The sequence below is a fragment of the Eubalaena glacialis genome, chromosome 9, assembly GCF_028564815.1.
Source record: "Eubalaena glacialis isolate mEubGla1 chromosome 9, mEubGla1.1.hap2.+ XY, whole genome shotgun sequence".
Classification (NCBI taxonomy): domain Eukaryota; kingdom Metazoa; phylum Chordata; class Mammalia; order Artiodactyla; family Balaenidae; genus Eubalaena; species Eubalaena glacialis.
In genome coordinates, this window is record NC_083724.1 from 12,894,133 (window position 1) to 12,915,044 (window position 20,912).

General features: G+C 49.3%; 1 protein-coding gene across 6 annotated transcripts in view; it reads right to left on the reverse strand.

Moving 5' to 3' along the window:
• Window positions 1–8,746: 8,746 nt before the first annotated feature.
• RABGAP1 (RAB GTPase activating protein 1) overlaps window positions 8,747–20,912 on the reverse strand; it is a 149,995-nt gene continuing 137,829 nt past the window's right edge. For 4 of the 6 annotated variants that reach the window (XM_061199962.1, XM_061199961.1, XM_061199963.1 and 1 more), the window contains 5 exons: window positions 15,708–15,812; window positions 14,781–14,864; window positions 14,048–14,119; window positions 11,862–12,059; window positions 8,747–10,477 (listed from right to left, as the gene is read on the reverse strand). In XM_061199962.1, the coding sequence (XP_061055945.1) occupies window positions 10,355–10,477; window positions 11,862–12,059; window positions 14,048–14,119; window positions 14,781–14,864; window positions 15,708–15,812 (582 nt within the window). In that variant the 3' untranslated portion in view covers window positions 8,747–10,354. Of the gene's footprint in view, window positions 10,478–11,861; window positions 12,060–12,097; window positions 12,292–14,047; window positions 14,120–14,780; window positions 14,865–15,707; window positions 15,813–20,912 lie in introns of those variants that run through there. The other 2 variants (XM_061199967.1, XM_061199964.1) reach the window with 2 other exon arrangements.

Here is a 20,912-nt window from a genome sequence, read left to right on the forward strand (position 1 = left end):
CTTCCATGGGGTGTCAGTTTGCACAGAATGCTGATGTGGCTGGTGACACTGTCAAGACCGCTTCTCCCCTCTTGGGCACATGGATTTACTGGAAACATTCACTGTCACCTCCTACTACTAACCAGGCTGTGCTGGGGGAGAAGGAGCACTTGAGGAAAACGTCAGGATTTTCAGCTTAGAAGGTGAAACCCCTGACCAAGAAGGAGCACAGGAAGGGGGAGGGGACTGCTTGGGGCCTTGAACAGAACGAGAGCCATCTTCTGTGCTTGGGAGGAGGGCTCCCACTCAGTCCAGGAGCGGAGCCAGGCCTGTGAAGAGACTTAAGAGCTGCGTGACTTAGAGAGTGAGAGGGGCTCCAGTAGATGTGGCCACGGCTTCCGCAGAGCCTGGCATCCAGCTGGCTAGGAGGTCTCAAGGAGGGGCACCTGGTGTGCGCAGAAGGGCACGGCTTCTCAGGACAGCGTGGAGGTGCTTGTTAATGGGAACCTGGGAACTGGGATGGTTAGGAGGGTGAAGTAGCAGACGGCATGTGCAGTTGGGGGCCACTTCGTGAAAGGCCTTGGGTGCCGTGCCCTGCAGTGCTTACCATCTTCCAGAATGGTGAGAGAATTCTGGAGGATCAGTTTGGACAGCTGGATGGGGAAGGACCAAAGGCAGGAGTCAGAGGCTGTTGCAGATGCCCGGCTGAAGGATGAAGGAGGCTGGCTGAGGGCGTCAGAGGCAGGAATGGCATCTCTTCATAGTCCAGGCTCCTTGCCTGGGCCCAGCAGGAGGTTATGGGGCCAGGGAACCACAGGAACCCCACGTGCAGCCAGGGAACTGGGGGCCACTGTTCAGTAGGTGCCTGGGACCAAGACAGGAAAGGCGGGTGGTGGCGGGGAGAGGCGTTGCGGTGTAGCAAGGGCCATCTCCACTGGCCGGGAAGCGGGGATTTGGTGGGCCCGACTTTCTCGTGGGTGCGGGGGCTCTGAGCTCCCTTCTTGTGCTCTCTGGGAAGCGTCTCCTTTGGCAAAGGACAGAGAGGTTTATGGGCTGGTCAGTCAGAATCTTACCCTTTCCCTGAGTTTCTGCTCTGCTGAGTTTGCCAGTCAAAGGGAGTGGATGTTCGTTGGTACAGAGGCTTCTGCTTTTAAAAAAAGTAATGTTTTGGCTTCTTTACCTGGGCAAGGGTTGGAGTTCATTGGATTCAACATTTGTAGAACAGGGTCTTTAGCCGGGGGAAGGTACACACTTGCTCTACAGAGTACTTTAGGGAAGGGAAAAAGGCGAAATTGTAAGATTACTAGAGAATTTGCTTTGGGCCTGTTTTGTGTCTGTCCTGCCATCTCTGGCTCGTTCTGCACAGGTGGGCAGGGAGACCTGAAGAGGAGTCGGGGTGGGTTTCTGCACTTCTGTGTTTCTATACCTCTGTTGGGGACAGGGGCTAAAAAGGCGGTGGTGGTTTTGAGCCTTTAGGTCAGAGCTCTGAAAGGTTAGGGTTCACTGAGACACTGATTGCATCGGCCTTTGGGGTGACCAGGTGTCTCTAACTACGAGTGGCCTTGTTTGTTTAGCCCAGTGGGCCACAGAAAAATCACCTTTTTGCGTGTCACAGTGTGGAAATCGATGGGAACGCTGCCTTAGGCCTGGTGTTGACAAACTTTCTGGAAAGGTCCAGGGAGTAACTCTTTCAGGCTTGTGGCCCATTCGCTCTGTCACAGCTACTCAGCCCTGCCGTTCCAGCAGCACCCGCGCAGCCAGAGGCAGAGTGTAGACAGACAGGCGTGGCTGCAGGCCACACTTCACCAATCCCTGCCTTGGACTGTGACGGTTACTCACCCTCTGGCTTAATGATGACTGGAAGCTTCCTCCCGTCTGCTGCCTGGACCCATCTATCTTCCCATGAAGGCTTCCTGCGCATCTGTTAGGTGTGCAGCTCTTGCGCAGAAGGACCTCAGATTTTGAGTGAGAGATGGGCCCTTTCGGGGGAGCGGGTGCTGCAGAGCGAAATACAGAACGGGGCTCAGGGAGAGAAGGCCGAGGGTGAACCCGGAGAGTCTGAGGAGGGAGGGAGGCAGCTCCGCAGAGGAGGACGGCTGGGGCCCAGCCTGTGAATAAAGGGCGCTGGGGAGCCCGTGGGAGGTTGTGCTCAGGAAGGTGAAGTGATCACAGATGCACTTCGGAAAGATCCTCTGGTTGGGGAAGACCACGTTTGTGGTTACAAGTAGTATCTTTCAGTTTAGTTGGACTCTTTCGCCCAGAGTCTGGTTACTGTTGGTACCCGAGTGGGAAGGAGAGACTCCCGAGTTGGGTAGCTTTTCTGGCCGCCGGCTGTAGGGGGCCAGTGAGTGGCACAGTTTTTGACACGGCAGAGCTTGACACGGTCTGCCGCCTTCAGGCTTCTTCTCTCTCACTATCCAGAGATAGCTTAAACGGCAAGACAAATGTGAAACGCTCTGTCTCATGTCTAATTTTGGATTGGGGCCTTGGTGTATGAGGGTGAACAAATGCTAGGGATGGGCTTCCCCTCGCTTCAGAACGGAGCTACCTTGGCACGAAAGCCTTATGGAGCTGGTGCCTGTAACCCGAGGCAAGATGCACAGGCCGGAGCAGGTGCTGCTCAGGGGCATCCCAGACGCTCTAGGCCAGGACTGATGTCGGGCTGGGGGAGACTGCAGATCGGACACGGCGCCTGCCCCAAGGTGCTGCACGTAGTTGGGGCAAGGAGAAAACTCTTATATAGTGCTTTCTACTCTCCACAGTGTTTTCCCTCAGAGATGTGTCTAGGCAGGTGAAGGGAACTGCTGTTGACTGAGCACCATGAGGTGAGGTTCCAGGGGCACGAGCTGCCAGCGTCCTCCCTTGACGTGGACAGAAGTCTGGAGGGGTGCTGGCCTCACGAGCCCACGGAGAGGCCTGCGCAGATGCTGGTTCCCTGAAACCCGCACGGGCCTGTAGGAGTGGGTGAGGATCACGCGCGGCTCAGCGGAGGGAAGGCGCTGGCCCAAGGCCCCGCAGCGGGGACCTGGCGGTGCTGGCTCCAGTGGGGCCCTCCCAGCACGGCTCCGGCAGCGCCGCACCGTGGACCGGTTTCATGTGGCTGTGGATCCTCTGGGGACTGAGCCATTAGGTGAGGGGTTTGGTGCTGCCCTGAGCCGCTGGGCAGACGTGGGCAGGGCCTCAGGCAGGTGGGTGGTGGGCTGCCTGAGGGCACTGCTGCTGCCTGCTCTGAGTGAAGGCACGGCTTGTCATCGCCCAGGTCAGGTGAGGGTTGTGGAAGGAAGAGTCGCGGAGAAGCCATGGCTCCAGGGCACGCGGGCTGCTGCCGTGGGGCTCCTCAGGCTCCGGGGGGCGGTGCTCTCAGCATGGCAGTGGGTGCATAACTTCCCATCTCTAAGGAGCACGGCCTGGGTCTTCCAGAGGTGTTTCTGGGGTCCTGGAATGGCAAGGATAGAGGCAAGCCTGGCCCAGCCGGATGTGCCTCCAGCTGTGGTCTTTCATCGGGCAGCTCAGCCTGCGCTGCAGCTCTGGCCTCACGGGGAGGCTTGTGTCTGGGGCACCCTAGACCCTCGTGGAGCTTGAGCCTGGCCCCTGCCCCATCCTGGCCCACGGCCATAAGCTAGATGCCATCTGTCTTCATTTTCCTGCTTGGGGAAACAGATGATGGTCTGAAAGTTCTTTTTTTGATTCTCACCTAAATATTTCTGCTGTTCTGGGAAGACTTTTTAAAATTTTTGTTCATGAAGATGAATCATGGATAAGGATAGGAGTTTAGATAGCTAAGAAGAAAGACTGTCTTCTCCACTTGTAGCTCATAATCAAGAAAGCTGCACCTTCAGTGTCCAGCCTCTTGCCCCACCCACTTCCGGCCGGCGTGAGCTCCTCTCCTCACAGACACCCTCCGGCTTAAGTTGTGGTTAAGCTTACGCGCCTTTCCTTTCCTTCCTTGACGTGTTCCTGTCGCTCTGTGGGCCTCCTCGACTCTTCCCCTCACTGGCTCCCTCGGCTGCGGCCCTGACGCCCAGCTTGTGACGATGGCCCACGTGAGGCATGGTGTGGAGTTCAGTCAGGTTCCTGAAATACCTCTTCTCTCACCTGCCAGGCCGGCAGTGCTGGTGTTTGATGCGTCCCTTTCCCTGCCCATGGCGGTGTCTCCTGCTCAGGCCAGCCCTGTGCGGTCATGTGGGGTTCACACTGCACCCCTACTTTGCAGAGGGGACACTGAGTACCGCTTGTCCCCTCGTTCACTTACTGTGGTGGCTTCTCAGACAACAGGCATCCTCAAGGTTCCTGACCAGGGGCCTTACTTTCCGCATCTCCCGGGAATCAAGGGCGGCTCTGCGTGTCTTGTGAGCTGTCGCCAACCTCCACACGGACTTCCTTTCCCAGGGGCTTGAGGCGGCAAAGGGAATGCTTGGTCAAGGTGGGACTCCTCCTCTGCCTCTGTCCCTCTTGATGTCTTCTAATGAGTCATGAGCCACCTGCCTTGGGCAGACTTCATTTACTTCAGCTCTTAGCAGTGTTGATCCTCTTTTCCCCAAAGTTATCTGTCAACTCAGGCCTCTGACTAGGGACCATCTGGCCTGTTGTGCTGAACCTCTGGTCTAAATGGCTGGCTGGGGCCCAGTCACACCTTCAGGAAAAGGCAGGTCTCCAGAGGGAGCCCTAATCGGGGCCAGGGCACTTCCAGGAACAGTGAGGCAGGAGGGCCAGGGAAGGGTCTGGCCTGGGGCCTGGCTCTGCCTGTTAAGCCCCACAGTGCGGGCACCCGGGTCTCCCTGCCGTGTAGGGTTCCCGGAGAGCGGCCTCTGAGACTCGCCTCTCACCCATTCCGAGCAGAACTCACTGTCTGTGGAGGAGACAGGAGGCAGCCAGTCTAGACCTGAAGCCCCGAGCTGTTCAAGAAGGGGCTTCCCTCACAAAGGAGGAAGGGGTCCTGCTCACTCGTAGCCCTTCCTTGGCCCCAGGATGGGGGGTTCAGGAGGCAAGGAGAAGGCTGTGTGTAGTTGTGGGTAGAAAACCTTTCCCGGTTTACTTGCACAGTCACACACATGACATCGGACTCCTGGCTATATACAGCTTGCTCTCTCTCTGGTCTGGTGATGGCCAAGGTAGTTTTTAAGAAATTTATTTAAAATACCTATCTGTATCTATTTACTGTGTTTTTTCTGAATATACAAGTGTACATAGTATAATTACAGTGCAGAGTCCCTGGCAATAACTTCATGTTGTGTATTATGTTAAAAAAAAAACATTGGAGAATGCGACCACCCTGGATTGTCCTCCCTCTCTGGGGCAGTGACTACACGTAGGACTCTGAACTTTGAACCTGCGGCGTGGTTGAAGCAGCAGCCTGCACGTGTGGCCTGTCACCAGTGCCTCGCCCAGAGACGCCTGGCCTTCACCCAAAGGGACTCTGCACCCCGACTCCCACAGGCGGCACCCACGCTGCGGCTCCTGCGCACTGACTGTGTTGGACTCTGCCGTAGACTGACCCTCTTGTCTGGCTGCTGCAGCTTGTCTGTAATGCCCTGACATGTTGCATTTTCCCCATACGGATGAATAAAAATAAAAGCTTCTGTCTTCAACAGCAATGGGCTGCACTGTTCTGTGCAGGACGGACTGACTCTGGCTTTGACTGATGAAAGGGTCAAGTGCAGAACCGCTTTCCTGGCCCTGACTCTCCAGCTCAGCACATGTGGAAGGATCTTCCCTTCATGCAGAGGGCTAGGCCTCATTCCTATTCCTGTTTACGGTCCTTGAAAACGCTGCCTCTCTGCTAATGGTGCCAAATGTTTACTCAACCTGAACCTCTGACCCGGGCCCCTGGTGCAGCGAGTGGTGCGAGTGTCCCCGCCTCAGCTCAGCGTTCACCGGGTGCCCCTCACACACCTGCCTCCCTCTTAATCCTGACCCCTGTCCCCAGAGCTGGCAGATATTTATTACACATCGGGACACTAAGGCTCAAAGATAAAGGGACTTGCCCGAGGGAACAGGACTTCTAAATGGCAGCAGCGATTTGAAAACAAAGCCAAAGCTCTTCCTACTGCTCCCTCTGTGAGGTTCCTGCAATCGACCTACCCCAGTAACTCCAAGACTACAGTAAGGTCTCCGCCCACCCCAGGAAGAAGGACAAAGGCGGCCCAGGCAGGGGGTCTTAGAGGGAGCCAGGCCGGGCCTGTCGCTGCCCTCCAGGTAAGTGGACGAAGGCACCGGGTGTGTTGTAACTCAGGCCGCCTTCGCCCTGCACGCTGTCCACTGGGCTTTACAACCACAGCGCACTGATGGAAAGAAGAGCTGGCCAGGCTGGCCCGCTGCTGCTTCCTCCCAGGGGCCCCACTCCCACCCTCTGGCCCGTGACGGGCACAGGGAACAGCCAGATGAGTTGAAAATGGGGTGTGGAGGGAGGAGCGTTGTCTTCCTTGCTTTGGGGCCCTGGAAGAGAAGGTGGAGGCGGTGGTACCTGGTACAAAGCATTGACATCCCAGATCTCGTCATCACGGGCCTTTCACCTTCACTTTCAAATCTGGGGGTAACGTCACTTAACTCACAGGGGTGTTGCGACAACTGGGGGGAGAACACAGGAGAAGGGTCAGGAGCTTAACAGTAGGTCAGCAACCCGTGTGAAACCGAGATGGGCACCGAAGCCACGGCACACACAGAACTCGGGAGGGTGAAGTGACCTATCCACGTGACGTGAGCATCCAAGGTCATGGCCCGGCCTTGAACTCGGGGTTTTTGGTCCAGGTACGCTGCTTGTAGTGAAGTGCTGTGAGAGTTTACACCCACCTACTGCCCACGTGGTCATCTTAAAGCAGCTGCCCTGCTGGTCACTGGGAGTTAGTTAGAGATGGGGATTAACGTCCTAGCCGTGTGGTCTGGGCCAGGAACAGCTCTATGGGCCCGATTTCTTCGCCTATAAAAGTGGGGGAAGGGTAGGGAAACGGAGTGCTCGGTCCTCTTGTTCTGGGAGCGAGCACCTCAGCCATTCTGAGCTCACTTGTCTCATCAGCCCCCAAATGAAGCTTAGGAGAGGATCTGCATCCCAGGGTCAGAATCAGGCATCTCTCTGAGGAAGTGAAGCACTACAGACAGCCTTTTAAACACCCATCAGCCAGATGAAGAAACAGCCTCTGAGAGGCCAAATGACTCTCCTGTCACCTGCCTACTCCCCCTGCATAGATGTCTTGGTTTTCACAACTGCTGGGTCAGTTCAGAGCTGAGAGTGGTGTTCTGGACTAAGTTTTAGCTCCCATGGAGTTTTCTTTCCTTCACTCCTCTCGTGGCTCACTCCTGCCCCCGGGACTTGGGGTTCAGAACAGACAGGGCGGCAGATGCCTCTTGCCTTTCATTCCGAGCTGCCTCCTTCCCCCTGAGTGATCATAACCAGCCCCTGCAGATCCGCTCAGGTTCAACAGGGCCTGCTAGATGGTCTACTCAGCCTGTCACGCAGAAATACGTGACAGGCTGAGCAGGCTTCTTGAAATCTACACTCACCTGCTTCTGCTTCCCACCCTCCCACCTCTCAACCCGCTTGGGTCTGGCCCCTCCGCTGCACCCCACCCACCTCTGCTCTACTTCCCTCCTGAGCGCCAGCAGATTCCCAGTCACCAAGCCCATGAGCCTTCGTCCAGTCCCGCCCTCACCCAAGGCGGAGCTTGCTCGTTCTCTCCGGATGTCCCGGAGTCACTTTAGGCCCGTGTGCCAAGGCTGACTGGCTAGGGGCGCCTTTCTCCTGGCAGGGCACAGCTGCTGGGATGAGGATTTCTGCAGAGTCCCTACACTCCGGAACACTGGGACCCTTGGGACTGGAAAAGCCCGGAGCAGGCTGGCCCGTCTGGACTCTGGCCCTTGTTGGCCAGGAATGTGGATCCCAGAAATACGCCCTCTAGCCTGTGAGCGGCAAAGGGATCCCAACTGTGCTCCCGAGTCCCTGTCCTGGCCTCTGCAGAGCATCTGTCACGGCCGGGCCCCCTGCTAGGCACCTGCCCTGCCTCAGTTCAGCGGAGAGAAGACGGGGCAGGGCTCACTCACCACCTTCCCTTCTTCATGGCCTGCATCTCAGCCCGCTTCCATCCAAAGGCTGGGTGTAGGGGGTCCTGGAGGGCAGGTCAAGCAAGGAGGGGACCGTCGGGTTGGGGAAGCACTGCTCTTCTTCCTGCTGCAGAGAAGGGGGCGAGGTGGTAAAGGACGGCCGAGGGTCTGGGAGCCTCATCCCTATGGTGCTGCGGTGTGGGAAGACCAGCAGTGAACAGAAAGGAGCTTTCTGAAAGAGGTACCTGGCCATGCCACCACTTCCCCTGAAAGTTCTAGCAGAGCATAACTGGACCTCGGGTACTCTGACTGCCTTTCTGCTCTTCAGCTATTTCCCCTGCACATTCACATTTTGGGCCTGCAATTCCCTCTCCCATCTCTGCCTGGTGAGATGCTTTTGTCTTTCAAGGTCTTACCACACCCTTACCTCCTCTAAGACTTCCCTAACCCTCAAATACACAGGTCATGTCTCACTTTATTTCTCCAAGACGGGCAATGCTCACGATGAAGGCACAGGCCTCCCAGGGGACAAAGCCTGTGTCTTCTCTCACCCCATGGGCCTGGAGCACATTAGCTGCTCAGTAAGTGTCTGAATGGATGAACGGGGAGGCGCTGCCCAATGCTCACGTACACCTATTTGTCAGCCCAGAGGGTGGTCTTCTCTGACTGCCCGTGGGAGGGAGGCAAGAGCACATCATGATAAAACTGGTTGTTACAAAGCAATGCTGTTTGTACCAAAATATTTAATGAATATGCCGTTAAAATAAAACCAACAAAAGAAATAGTAATACAATTTTACTGGTTTATATTTCAATTCATAAAGTTGACACACTGAAACTACCCTAGCACAATGTCCACGCACCTAGTTTTAGATGGGCTTACAGCTGTTTTGGTAACTGAACAAGAAAGACACAGAAAGCCGTGGAGGGGATGGTTTTGGGGTCAGGGGTTGCCGCTTGTTACCTCCCTGATCACAGATGACCTCAGCAAGCGTTAATACAGCCAACAGGAAAAGAAATACAAAACAACCCAGGTGTCTTTATGTACAAACCAGTGCCTCTTGTAACCAGCGACCTCCACACTGCACGCAGAGAAGACGACAAAGTCATCTGCGAGACAGCCTGTCAGCATATCACTATATAAATTAAAAGTCTAAAGTTACTTTGTTTAAAAAAAGGTGCCAAAACCTCTATTCCATAGTTTTGAAGCGAGAACTTGCAGCCCATCTGAACAGCGAGGTTTGCACCCAGCCTCACTCCGGGGAGGGCCCAGGCAGGCAGGGACACAGGCCAGCAGGACGGGGGCCTCTTGGCATGTGTGTCCTGCACATCCTCACATTTACACACACACACACACACCTCAGTCTTTCTCACTTGTACAAGCTGTTGTGCAAAAACACTAGAACCTTGAAGTGAGGGAGCTCTTCACAGCTCTCGCGACAGCAGGGTGGAGAGCAGAGCCCGACAAACCTTGAGTGAAATTAAGTGCCCAAAATAACCACATAATTAAGTTGTGCAGATCAGTCCTAGTCTGGGATTTAAACACTGTCAATTGGGTGCATTGGGAAAAGATATTTATATATACACACACACACGACACATTAAGCAAAATAAGATTTGTCCACGTTATGATTAATCCAGTCTCGACAGTCGGTCAAGTCACCCACCCCAGCACTGTGGAGTCATTTGGCAGCTAACACTAAAAACAACAGGAACTATGAGAGTTGCATAGAATTGATCAGAAACATGTGAATAATGCCAAACCAAAAAAACCTGTGCATCGTAGAGTTAGTTTAACAAAACTAGGTGGCTTCACCTACAACCATGAAACCCTCCTATTTAAAACAAAGTGCTTCTCCATGTCTACCTGGAGGACCCTCTGCTGGCACTGGAGCAGATAATTATTTGAGCTACCGATCCCCTGCCCCACCTCCCCCAATATATAATAATATGTGTATTTTTAAAAAAAAAGATTAAAGGTTTAGAAAAAAACCAAAGGCCTGAAGGATCCCCAAACTCTGATAATGTCACTCAGCCGCTGGGCTGGGTGAGGAGCTGACCTAGCCGGGAAGAGGCCCGGAGGTCACACGGAGGAGTGACTTTCTGGAACGTCCAGAGCGGCAGGTGAGCCGGCAGGCCTGTTAGTATCAGGAGTGAGGAGGGCCTTACCGCACAGGCTGTCTGCTTCATGAGCTCTGGTCCAACAACCTACCCACATGCTTCTATGGATCTGACTTAGGTACATTCTGGTCCTGGGACATGTCACAGAATCACACATCTGGCCAAAGAAGGCAACAAAAGGTGTCATGTTTTCTGAAGGTGTCTGGAGGCAGCAGCTGCTCTCAGCAAGTCTCTTTCCCTTGAACCCCGGTTGCCGTCTTTATGGAGCTCAGTGTTCGGTTAAACCACGTCTTCTTGGCCGCCTGTACCTCGTTGAGGGCAAGGCCTAAATGGTGCTCCAAGTCCTGGAAGAGGAACGACGTACATGAGGATGCTGGTCTCCAGTGCTAATGACACTGCCTCCCCAGAGCCGAGCCAAGACAAGAATTCAGTCTATTTCCTCTTGAGAGGCCTCTGGAAATTCCCCCAGTTCTCAAACTGGCATAGAAAGATCTGGAGTGCCTAAAGCTCTGGGAGATTTCCTAGTTAAGACCTCCTCATTTCTTGCCTCGTCTATTTATTAAAATGGCCTCCTACCTGAGCGTCTCCCTCTCCGTCCACCCACTGCATACCAGGAGACAGACCGAATGTTCTACCTAAGAATGCATCATTAATTTCCGGCAAGAGCCTTTCAAGCCTAGACCCCCTAGCAAGACATCCGAGATGCTTCACAGTCTGGGCTGAGACTCTTCCAGCTCAGCACCCACTTCCACCCCTACTTCCTGAAGGCCCTTCCAGGCAGGCCCTCTCCTCCCTCTGTGCTGTTGGGACACGCCATGCCCTCCACCAGGAAGGCTCACTGTTCTGTCTTTTCTCCAGCGGCACCCTCTGCTCACTCTCGGACTACAGCCCAGATACTATCCTTGGTGAGGCCTCTCCTCGCCGCCTTGGACGGTCGCGGAGGCCACGTGCTAGCTGTGCAGCCCCAAGAGCGAGAACGGGGCCTGGGCGAAGCAGACGCCCAGGTACCATGTGTGATACGGAGACCAGGGCTTTAAGCTTTAGTCCTGCACTTGGTTCCTTCTGCAAACTGTGCCTGGTGCCTACCTTGTGCTCAGCATCGGGGCTGATGGAACTAGCCATGCAGTATAAAGATGAACAAAACAAGTCCCAGTTTCTCCATAAGGAAAGGAGGCCCAGATAAATTAGGTAATACGTCCAAGGTCACAAAGCTGGGTAAGTGACGGGAGCGGGGGCATAAAAGCTTGTATTTGTGAAGCCCTCAGGTATCGTGCTGAGCCCTTCCTGTGCATTATCTTTTTTAGTCCTCAAAGCAAACTATCAGAGTGACCCCTCATCACCTCCACTGGCAGATAAGGAACCTGAAGTGTAAGGAGGTTACTAACTGACCCAAGGTCAAAGAGTGTGATGGTGCAGCTGTGATTTCAAATCATGCATTCTCTGCTCCACCAGAAAGATTCCAAGTTTGATGGATAATTCTCATTATGAGAAAGTCCAATCGTTAGGACAGGCTAAATGCTAATTAAACATCCACTAGTAAATAACAAGTAATGGGCTTCTTCCCATGAGGATTAGGGTAGAAGTTTAAAAGGGAAAAAACCCCAAACCATAAAGATCATTTCTGGGGTTTCTAGCCCACACCAGCGAAATCCTGCCCCCATGCAGGTCTGGGTCCCGCCGCACCAGGGGCAGAGGGCTGGCCGGGGGCGCAGAGGCTGCAGCTGTTACCTGGATCTTACACTCAGCTTCCACCAGCTGCAGCTTGGTTTGTGCCAGTTCCAGTTCCATCTCTCTCAGCTGGTTCTTGAGTGTTTCCTTCTCCTCATCTGTGTCCTCATCCAAAACTTCCTTAGCTGAGCTGATGCCCTTTATGCGCCCTTCTTTGTTGAAAAATTCCCGGCAGCGCTCACAGTCATCCACTTTTTGCTGAAATTGAATGTCAGATGTGAAGAGACAAAGAAGACATGAAGGTGTGAGCATCTCCTTTCTGGGGAGCCAAGAGATGGCTTCTCCGCTGAGCACTACAGCTTCTGAAAAACTATGTTCTCTCTGTCAACTGGCAGATGACCTACTGGAAAAGTCACCTGGTGTTATACACCAAAAGCAACACAAATATTCTTATGTCTTGATCCAGTCATCTCACTTCTAGGAACCTTGGCTAAAAAAATGAAAAAGCAGTGACTAGATAAAGATTTACATACAAGGAATTTCACTGCAGAATTAGAGACACAAAAAAGGGGTGGGGAGATAAACTATCCAGCTACTGGGAAAAATTAAATAGGATGTGCTATATTTATACAAGGAAGTACACAGCCTCAGAAAAGTTTTTGAGGAATTTTTCATAACATGGTAAAAATGTTTAAGTGCTGGGTAAACTAGGACACAAAAATGTCTTTAAATTATAGTTACAAGGATATACCATATTTCATGAAAATAAGATGGCAATGACTGTAAGAAACATCATTTCGTTGTCCTCTAAGAAAATATTCTGCCAATTAAACCACAAAAAGCCATTAGTTATAAAATATGTCCCAATTTCAGATGTAAATGTGAAAAAAATGCCTATCTTAGAGTGAATGAAATTTTGTATGTTAGAACAAAGACTGAAAGAATACACGCCAAAGTGTTAATGATGATGTTGTCTGTGAGTAATAAGATTATAAGGGGATTTTTTTCCTCCTTTACTCTTACTTTCCAAATTTTCTGCAATGAACATTATTATTAGTTTTAGCATCAGAAAATAAATTTTGTTTAAAAAATAGGTACTGCTGGTTAAACACTACTTATGATGGAGGCCAGGTATCATCTTGCTCCAGGTAAAATGCTGGTTTGTGCAGACACGGCCATGGACTCCCCTACGTTTCTGTCCACTGAGTTGTAAACATGTTAGTTAAGTATCTTTCAGTAAATTACTCATCTCAGTAAAATTTGACAAGTATTCTAATAATAAAGAAAGAAAGCACCAAGTTACAAAAACCCTCAAATTCGCAAGAAAACATTAAAAACTCAGGTTCTCATTGTTTCTGGGCCCATTACAGCAAGAGGAATTGAGCTCAGAAGGGGAGTGTCCCCCTGCTACAGAACAATGCGGGGAGTGACCTGGCCTCTGCACCCCACCCTCAAGCACAGCCTGTCACCTGCAGAACTCTTCCACCTCAGCAGGGTGCTGCAGTAATCACAGACAACACCTGAAGTCCTGGGGCTCTTGTGTTTTGTTTTGTCTTTTTACAAGTGAAGTTAGCCGGAGGAGGACGTTATACAAATTTGTAAGGAAGAGGGACACTTGTATTTTGAGATCTAATGCTCTTCTGGTTTTATCTGTATCCCCTGCCTAGAGGAAAGAGGCAGAATATCAGTTGTCAGTTGTAGAACCAGGTCCTGACAGCCACCCTGTCAGGTACTCATCAGCTTCCCTCAGTTTTGGAATCAAAGCAGAATACCCGGGGACTTCCCTGGTGGCGCAGTGGTTAAGAATCCACCTGCCAACGCAGGGGACACGGGTTCGAGCCCTGGTCCGGGAAGATCCCACATGCCGTGGAGCAACTAAACCCGTGCGCCACAACTACTGAGGCTGCACGCCACAACTGCTGAAGCCCGTGCGACCGGAGCCTGTGCTCGGCAGCAAGAGACGCCACCGCAACGAGAAGCCCGCGCACCACGACGAAGAGTAGCCCCCGCCCGCCGCAACTAGAGAAAGCCCACGCACAGCAACGAAGACCCAACGCAGCCCAAAATAAAATAAATAAATAAATAAATTTATTTTTTAAAAAAAGATAGTATTGTTATTAATAGTGGTAGGTTATTTAAAAAAAAAAAAAAAAAAGCAGAATACCCCCTCCCAAAATCTTTTCTGCTGAATATAGCCACAAAATGAACTAGGTGGTATAAAATCTCTTTGATAAAGGAAGACTTACCCGAATTTTTTCAATTTCCACTTTATTAGCAGTCTGCTGCTTCTCTAATCTTTCACTCAACTGAGAACAAATCTGAAGAAACAAACATAATATAAAATGACAATCTCTTCGGCAATGTCATAATTTGCACAACTTGGGCTCGGGGTGAATTGTACAGTGGAAGCTGGACTATACGAGCGGAATTAGGACAGCACTGCGCAGGAGGGGCTGTGAGAGGACAGGTGAGCAGAGGGGCCTCTGGCTCTCCCACCTCTGCATCCACCGGCCTAGGACCTGCAGGGACCTCTCAGTGCCACGCTCGATGGCCAATGTTTACAGACACTGCCAGACTCAGGACCCAGCACGAGATCCCAGTACAGAAAGAAACAAGACCAATTCAGTTATGTTCTCAAAATGCAACCAGCTGGGGAGAGAAGTGGTTCTACATCATGAGTCTGAAGTGCTCCCAAGAACTAGGGGGCTTTCATGTATTAAGTGCCTGCTTATGTGAGGGAACTATGCCAGGTGCTCCACAAAGATAATCTCATGGACTCCTCACAACAGTTCTCCGGGTGAGCGATGATTTCCCTTAGTTTACAGTTGAAAAGCAGTGCGGTAACTTGTCCAGTGAAGCAAAGGGACTCGTCGGTGCAAGTCGCCGAGCAGGGACGCGTGTGGGTGTGGAGAAGACATCTCGTGCAGGCAAGCAGGGCTTCCAGAGAACATGGCCCAATTCCAGGGTGCACGGACCCACCTGCTTGTAGTCACCGATGATAGAACTGTTTTTTTTAATCTCAGATTCTGCCTTGTCGAGTTCCCGACGGCACATTTCTTTTAACTGCGTACATTAAGAAAAGCAAAAGTGAATGTTAAGGGAAATACAAGCGAAGCTCTGGCACTATGTGCTTAGCGCTGGGCTTTCCCCAAAGTGCCTGACCTACTGGAGGTAACTCTCCTCCCTTCTTCCTCACTCTCAGCAGTACTAACCCTACTCTTGATGCTAGGAGAGAACAGTCAAAACTTCTGAACTTTCAGCTTGGGGCTTTTGCTGAAGTTCCTCCCTGTCAGTGCAGCCCAACCTGGGATCCTGAGCTGAGGAGGTAACACAAAGCAAATGCAGAGGAAGACCTAACGGGAGGACTGCCGCTCTTTCAGTGCCTCATGGATTATGTGGGAGGCGCCCCGCCATCCCTCACCTCGGGCAGCCTGACTGAGACGAGAGGGTGGGTGGTGAAGGAGAGCCAGCCTGCTCTGGGGCACGCAGCACCCAAAGCTCTTCCTATGGCTGTGAGTCTGCGCCCAGGGGCTGTGCTCAGGACAAGCCTTCCAGAGTTTGCTCTGTGGCGGAGATGTCGGTGGACAGGCAGGGGAAGAGCCAGACATTATGTAATGTCTGCCTTCCTTTTGCAGAAATGCTAACCCTCATGTCACACTCAGATGCTGACACACAGGAATTTCTCCTGCCCCAGTGAAGGATGGGCTTTGCCCCACTGTCTCCTCCTACATTTTAATTATTAAGAACCATTATGCTTTTCACAGTAAATACAAAAGGCCTTTGGAGAGAAACTGAAGCCAGCTGTCTCCGGGCTCTCCAGTGCCAACAGGAAGCCACCAGTGAACTCCCAGCTCTCAAGCATTTGCAAGACACAGAGGAATGTGGGAGGGGCAAAGCTCCACTTACCTGAGCAGACTCTTCTTCCAGCCGTCTTTTCTCTTCCTCTGCATCAATCAATTTCTGTTTGGTCATAAGCAGCTCCTTATTCAGTGCATCTGCCTTTTCCTCAGCCTGAAACATTTAAGGGGTGCTTTTACAGAACAAGAAGTGAGAACTGAAAGGGATTTGAATTACCCAGAACAATCCAATTTTAAGATGATGAGGAAGCTGTGATCCAGAGAGGGGATGTGATATGCCCAAGGTCACGCTGAGACTACACTCATGCACAAGTGTCCGGCCCTGTCTCCTGCCCAGAGGCAGTGCAGGGCAGTAGCTAGGAGCTCGCCTTTGTCAGACAGCGTGGTCTTGACTCCCATCACTCCCTGACTGTGCGCCACTTGGACAAGTCATTGAGAACCTCTCTGAGCTTCATGATCTTCATCTGAGAGATAAGGCATGGAATGGACTCAGCACAGTGCCTAGCATATAGTAAACACTCAATAAAAGGTAGGTGTCATTATCATTAATAGTAATAATAAATTCTGGTTTTCTTCTTCCAAACTCTCAGTATTTGCTCTGCTTCATCAAGTAAGTTCTGCATTTTGCTCTCACTGTCACCTGACAAAGGAAGGCACCCCTTTCCTAGCACTCTCCTTTTATTATCTGAAATGGCCATCTTCCACCCCAGTTTTTTTCTAAAGCATGCAAAGGTCTGGTGGGCAGATCTTTGGGTCCAAGTGAAAATGATACACCTGTACCTGACAAATACAGTCCCTGACACTGGAGAGTCCAAGGATAACTGAAGAATGAGAGACTGTAGCATGTTAGAAGGCAGTCAAGGAAAGGAGGTGGAAGCTCCTAGTTACAGAGCACTAGATATAGAGGGTCTTTGCCAGCTCCTTATATCCAACCTCCTTTGACAACGGATGGTGGTTTCCCTGAAATTAAGGGGCATTTCTGATGTCACCTAGCTAAAGTAGTATAGCTGAGTCCCTCTGCTTTCTACTACACCACATCTTCTGACGTACTTTCTTTGGGAGGCATAGGTTCCAGGGGGCTGGGGCCTTAAATGGAGAACTGAGAATGGCATGATATGCAACTCAAAAGGCCATTAGTTACTGGCAAACTGCATATGCGTGCAATTAAATGGGGTCCTGGAGTTAAGGCCTGTCCTTTCTGGTGAGTGGCTTATAATCACCTCTAGTTCAAACCCCAGTAGCAATCAAAATGGAAATAAGAATCAAACAAAAGAGGAAATAACAAATAAGAAGAATAAAGTCCTGTCAAAGATTCTGTTTTACTTTAATCAGCAGAACATCCTGTTAACTCTCCCTTCTCTCCCCTGGACCCAGTTAACATCTTCTGAACAGTACTTTGGAACCTGTAGCACATACTTATATTCTCTCAGTTACTCACCATCACTCCCATGGTAGATAAGACTGATTCTAAGAAGTACGGGACAGCCAGGTCATGAACTCAAGAGTCTTCCTTGCCCATCCTGACTCCCCAGTTTAGAAAAAATTTAGATGGGGAAGTGATTTCCGCAAGCTTGCACAATGCGTGTAGCAGAGCTGGAATCCGAAACCAGGTCTCTCAACATTAAGCCCAGCATTTGTGCCATCACTCCAAGAGCTGACTCCCAAGGCTGTGTCAATAGGAAGCTGCACAGAGGCCACCGGACTGACCAACCAGGGTCCTCTTATGGCACCACACTTGCTGCACAGTCATTCTACTTACATAAGCACATAAGGAGAGAACATCTGGCGATAAACACAAATCCAGACTTCCGCTTCTGGTCATGAAGGACTAACCAGGACCAGATTTACCCTCCCACTGTAAACAAAACACTGGACGAAATACATAAAACTACTGTTTGCTGACACTAAAAACAAATGCAGAACTGTGGTTCCTGGGAGAAAGGAAACAAGCAAGGTCCTACTACCATTCTGGCTTTCTGCCTAGAGGCACTTCTGGACCAAGGAGCAGGGTGAGGGGTTCCAAACAGAGTATGCCTCAAAGGGTTAAGGAGGCAGAGGTAGGGGGTCAGAGATGCTGAGGTGGCTGGAACCTGTTGGGTAGAGCTCTGGAGATCAGAGAGCTCCAGAACTGCTAATAAGGCAGTAAAGGAGATAGAATGAAATCATGAAAATACCCAATTAAACCAAAGAAGGCAGAAAAGGGGAAAAAAGAAAGAAAAAGCAAATACAACAAATGGAGAACAAACAGCAAGGTGGTAGAGTTAAATATACCATATAAATAATTACATTAAATGTAACTGGTCTAACCATTCCAATTAAAAGAAGGAGATTATCAGACTAAATTTCAAAAAGCAAGATCCAACTATATGCTGGCTACAAAACCCCATTTTAAATATAAAGACACAGATATGTTAAAAGTAAAAGTATGGAAAAGGATATACCATGAAATACCATGAAAGTCGGAATGGCTATATTAACATCAGACGAAGTAGATCCCAGAACAAAGAGTATTAACCAGGGACAAAGAGGGACATTTCATAACAATAAAAGAGTCACTCCATTAAGAAGGCAGTAAATCTGAAATGCATTCATAAATTCAAATTACAGGAAACAAAAACTGACATAACTGAAAGGAGAAATAGATAAGTGCACAGAGTTACAGATTTCCTCACTGTTCTCTCAGTAAGTGATAGGACAAATAAAGAGAAAGGCAGTAAATCCGTGGAAGTCAATCAACTTGACAGAAGTGACATGACAGAACACCCCACCGACAACAACAGGACACACATACTCTCCGAGAGCATGTGGCACGTTCACCCATCAGGCAATATGGAAGGCCCTAAAATAAGCATAAGTATGTTTTAAAAGCACTAAAATCAGAAAAAATATGTACCCTGATGACAACTGAATTAAATCAGAAATCAACAACAGAAAAATTTCGGGGACAAATCCCTAATAGTTAAAAATTAAACAACACACTACTAATTAACTCAGAGATCAAAGAAGCAACCACAAGAAGTGAATGAAAATAAAAACAAGACACATCAGAATGTGTGAGATGTAGCTGAAATAGGGCTTCAGGGAGATTTATAACTTTAAATGCTTATTTTAGAACAGACGAAAGGTCCAAATCAATGACTAAGCTTCTTCTTTAAGTAGCTAGAAAAAGAGCAAATTAAACCAAAAGAAAAGTAGAAGGAGATAATAAAAAAGCAGAAATCAATAAAAGAAAAAGAAAAAAAAAAATCAACAAAACCAAAAGTTTGGTTTTAAAGAGATCAACACAATTGATAAACTTCTAGTTAGTAAACTGATTATGGAAAAAAGGGAAAAGACACAAATTACCCATATCAGTAATGAAAGAGAGAAGACTTCAACAGATCCATCCTATAAACATTAAAAGAAAAAGGGAATATCAATGACTTTGTGCCTATATATTTGACAACTAAGATGAAATGGATAAATCACTTGAAAGGCACAAAGTATAAAAATGTACACATGAAGAATTAGAAAATTTGAATAGCTTCATATCTGAAATCATAATTAAATAATTTCCTGCTGGACTTCCCTGGTTGCGCAGTGGTTAAGAACCCGCCTGCCAATGCAGGGGACACGGCTTTGATCCCTCGTCTGGGAAGATCCCACATGCTGCGGAGCAACTAAGCCCGTGCGCCACAACTATTGAAGCCCGTGCCTAGAGCCCGTGCTCCCCAACAAGAGAAGCCACCGCAATGAGAAGCCTGTGCACCGCAATGAAGAGTAGCCCCCGCTCGCCGCAACTAGAGAAAGCCTGCGCGCAGCAACGAAGACCCAACGCAGCAAGAAAAAAAAAAAAATTTTTGTTTTTTCTTGCTACGAAAACTCCAGGCCCACGTGGTTTCACTAGGGAATTAAATTAAAGATTTAATCAAGGAACAATCCCACAAAAAGTCCTTAAAAAATAGGACTTAAAAAATTCCCAGTTCATTTTAGAAGCCTAGCATTCCCCTGATATGAAAACCAGACAAAAACATTAAAGAAACTCCAGACAAATATTCCTTAGCAACACAAAAATCTTTAATACAAATAAAAATCTTAAAAAAAAAAGGAACCCCACGTTTCCTAGGAATGCAATGTTTGTGTACACTGAAAAATCAGTTTGTGTACACTGAAAAATCAGTTTGTCTACACTGTACTAACAGAATTAGGAAAAATAGCAAATAATCACCTCAACAGATGCAGGAAGAGCATTTGACCAAATTCAACACCCATTCATGACAACTCTCAGCAAATAGGAAGAAAGGAGAACTTCCTCAGCCTGATCTATGGAAAACCTACAGCTAACATCTGGAACAAGGTGATGAGGTCCACTCTCACCATCCAATATTGTTCCGAAGGTCCCAGTCAGTGCAGGAAGGCAAGGGAAAAAAGGCAGAATGACTTGAAAAGAAGTAAAACTGTCTTTATTCAGAGATGATATGATTGTGTATGTGGAAAATCCTAAAAAATAAACAAAAAAGCTACAAGAATAGTAAGTGATTTAGCAAGGTCACAGGATACAAGGTCATGTTATCAATTGTATTTCTAGAGACTAGCAATAAATAATTGGAAAATGCAATTAAGAAAAAATTACCCTTGGGACTTCCCTGGTGGCGCAGTGGTTAAGAATCTACCTGCCAATTCAAGGGACACGGGTTCAATCCCTGGTCTGGGAAGATCCCACATGCCACGGAGCAACTAAGCCCGTGCGCCACAACTACTGAGCCTGCGCTCTAAAGCCTGCGAGCCACAACTACTGGGCCCGCGTGCCACAACTACTGAGGCATGCACCTAGAGCCTGTGATCCGCAACAATGAGAAGCCTGCGCACCGCAGTGAAGAGTACCCCACGCTCGCCGCAACTAGAAGAAAGCCCACACGCAGCAACGAAGACCCAACGACACAGCCAAAAATAAATAAATTAAATAAATTTATTTAAAAAAAAGAAAGAAAAAATTACCCTTAATAACAGATTAAAATATGTGCAAATCTTGTAAACTGAAAACTAAGAAAACTATGCTGAAATTGAAAAAGACCTAAATAAATGAAAATTGTAACATACTCATGGCTTGGAAGGTTCAATCACTGCTCAGATGTTAATACTCCCCAAGCTAATCTATAGATTCAATACAACCCCACTCAAAATCCCAGAAGGCTTTTATTTCTAGAAGTTGACAAACTGATTCTAATATTTATATAGAAATGCAAATTACTTACAATAGCCAAATTATTTTTTA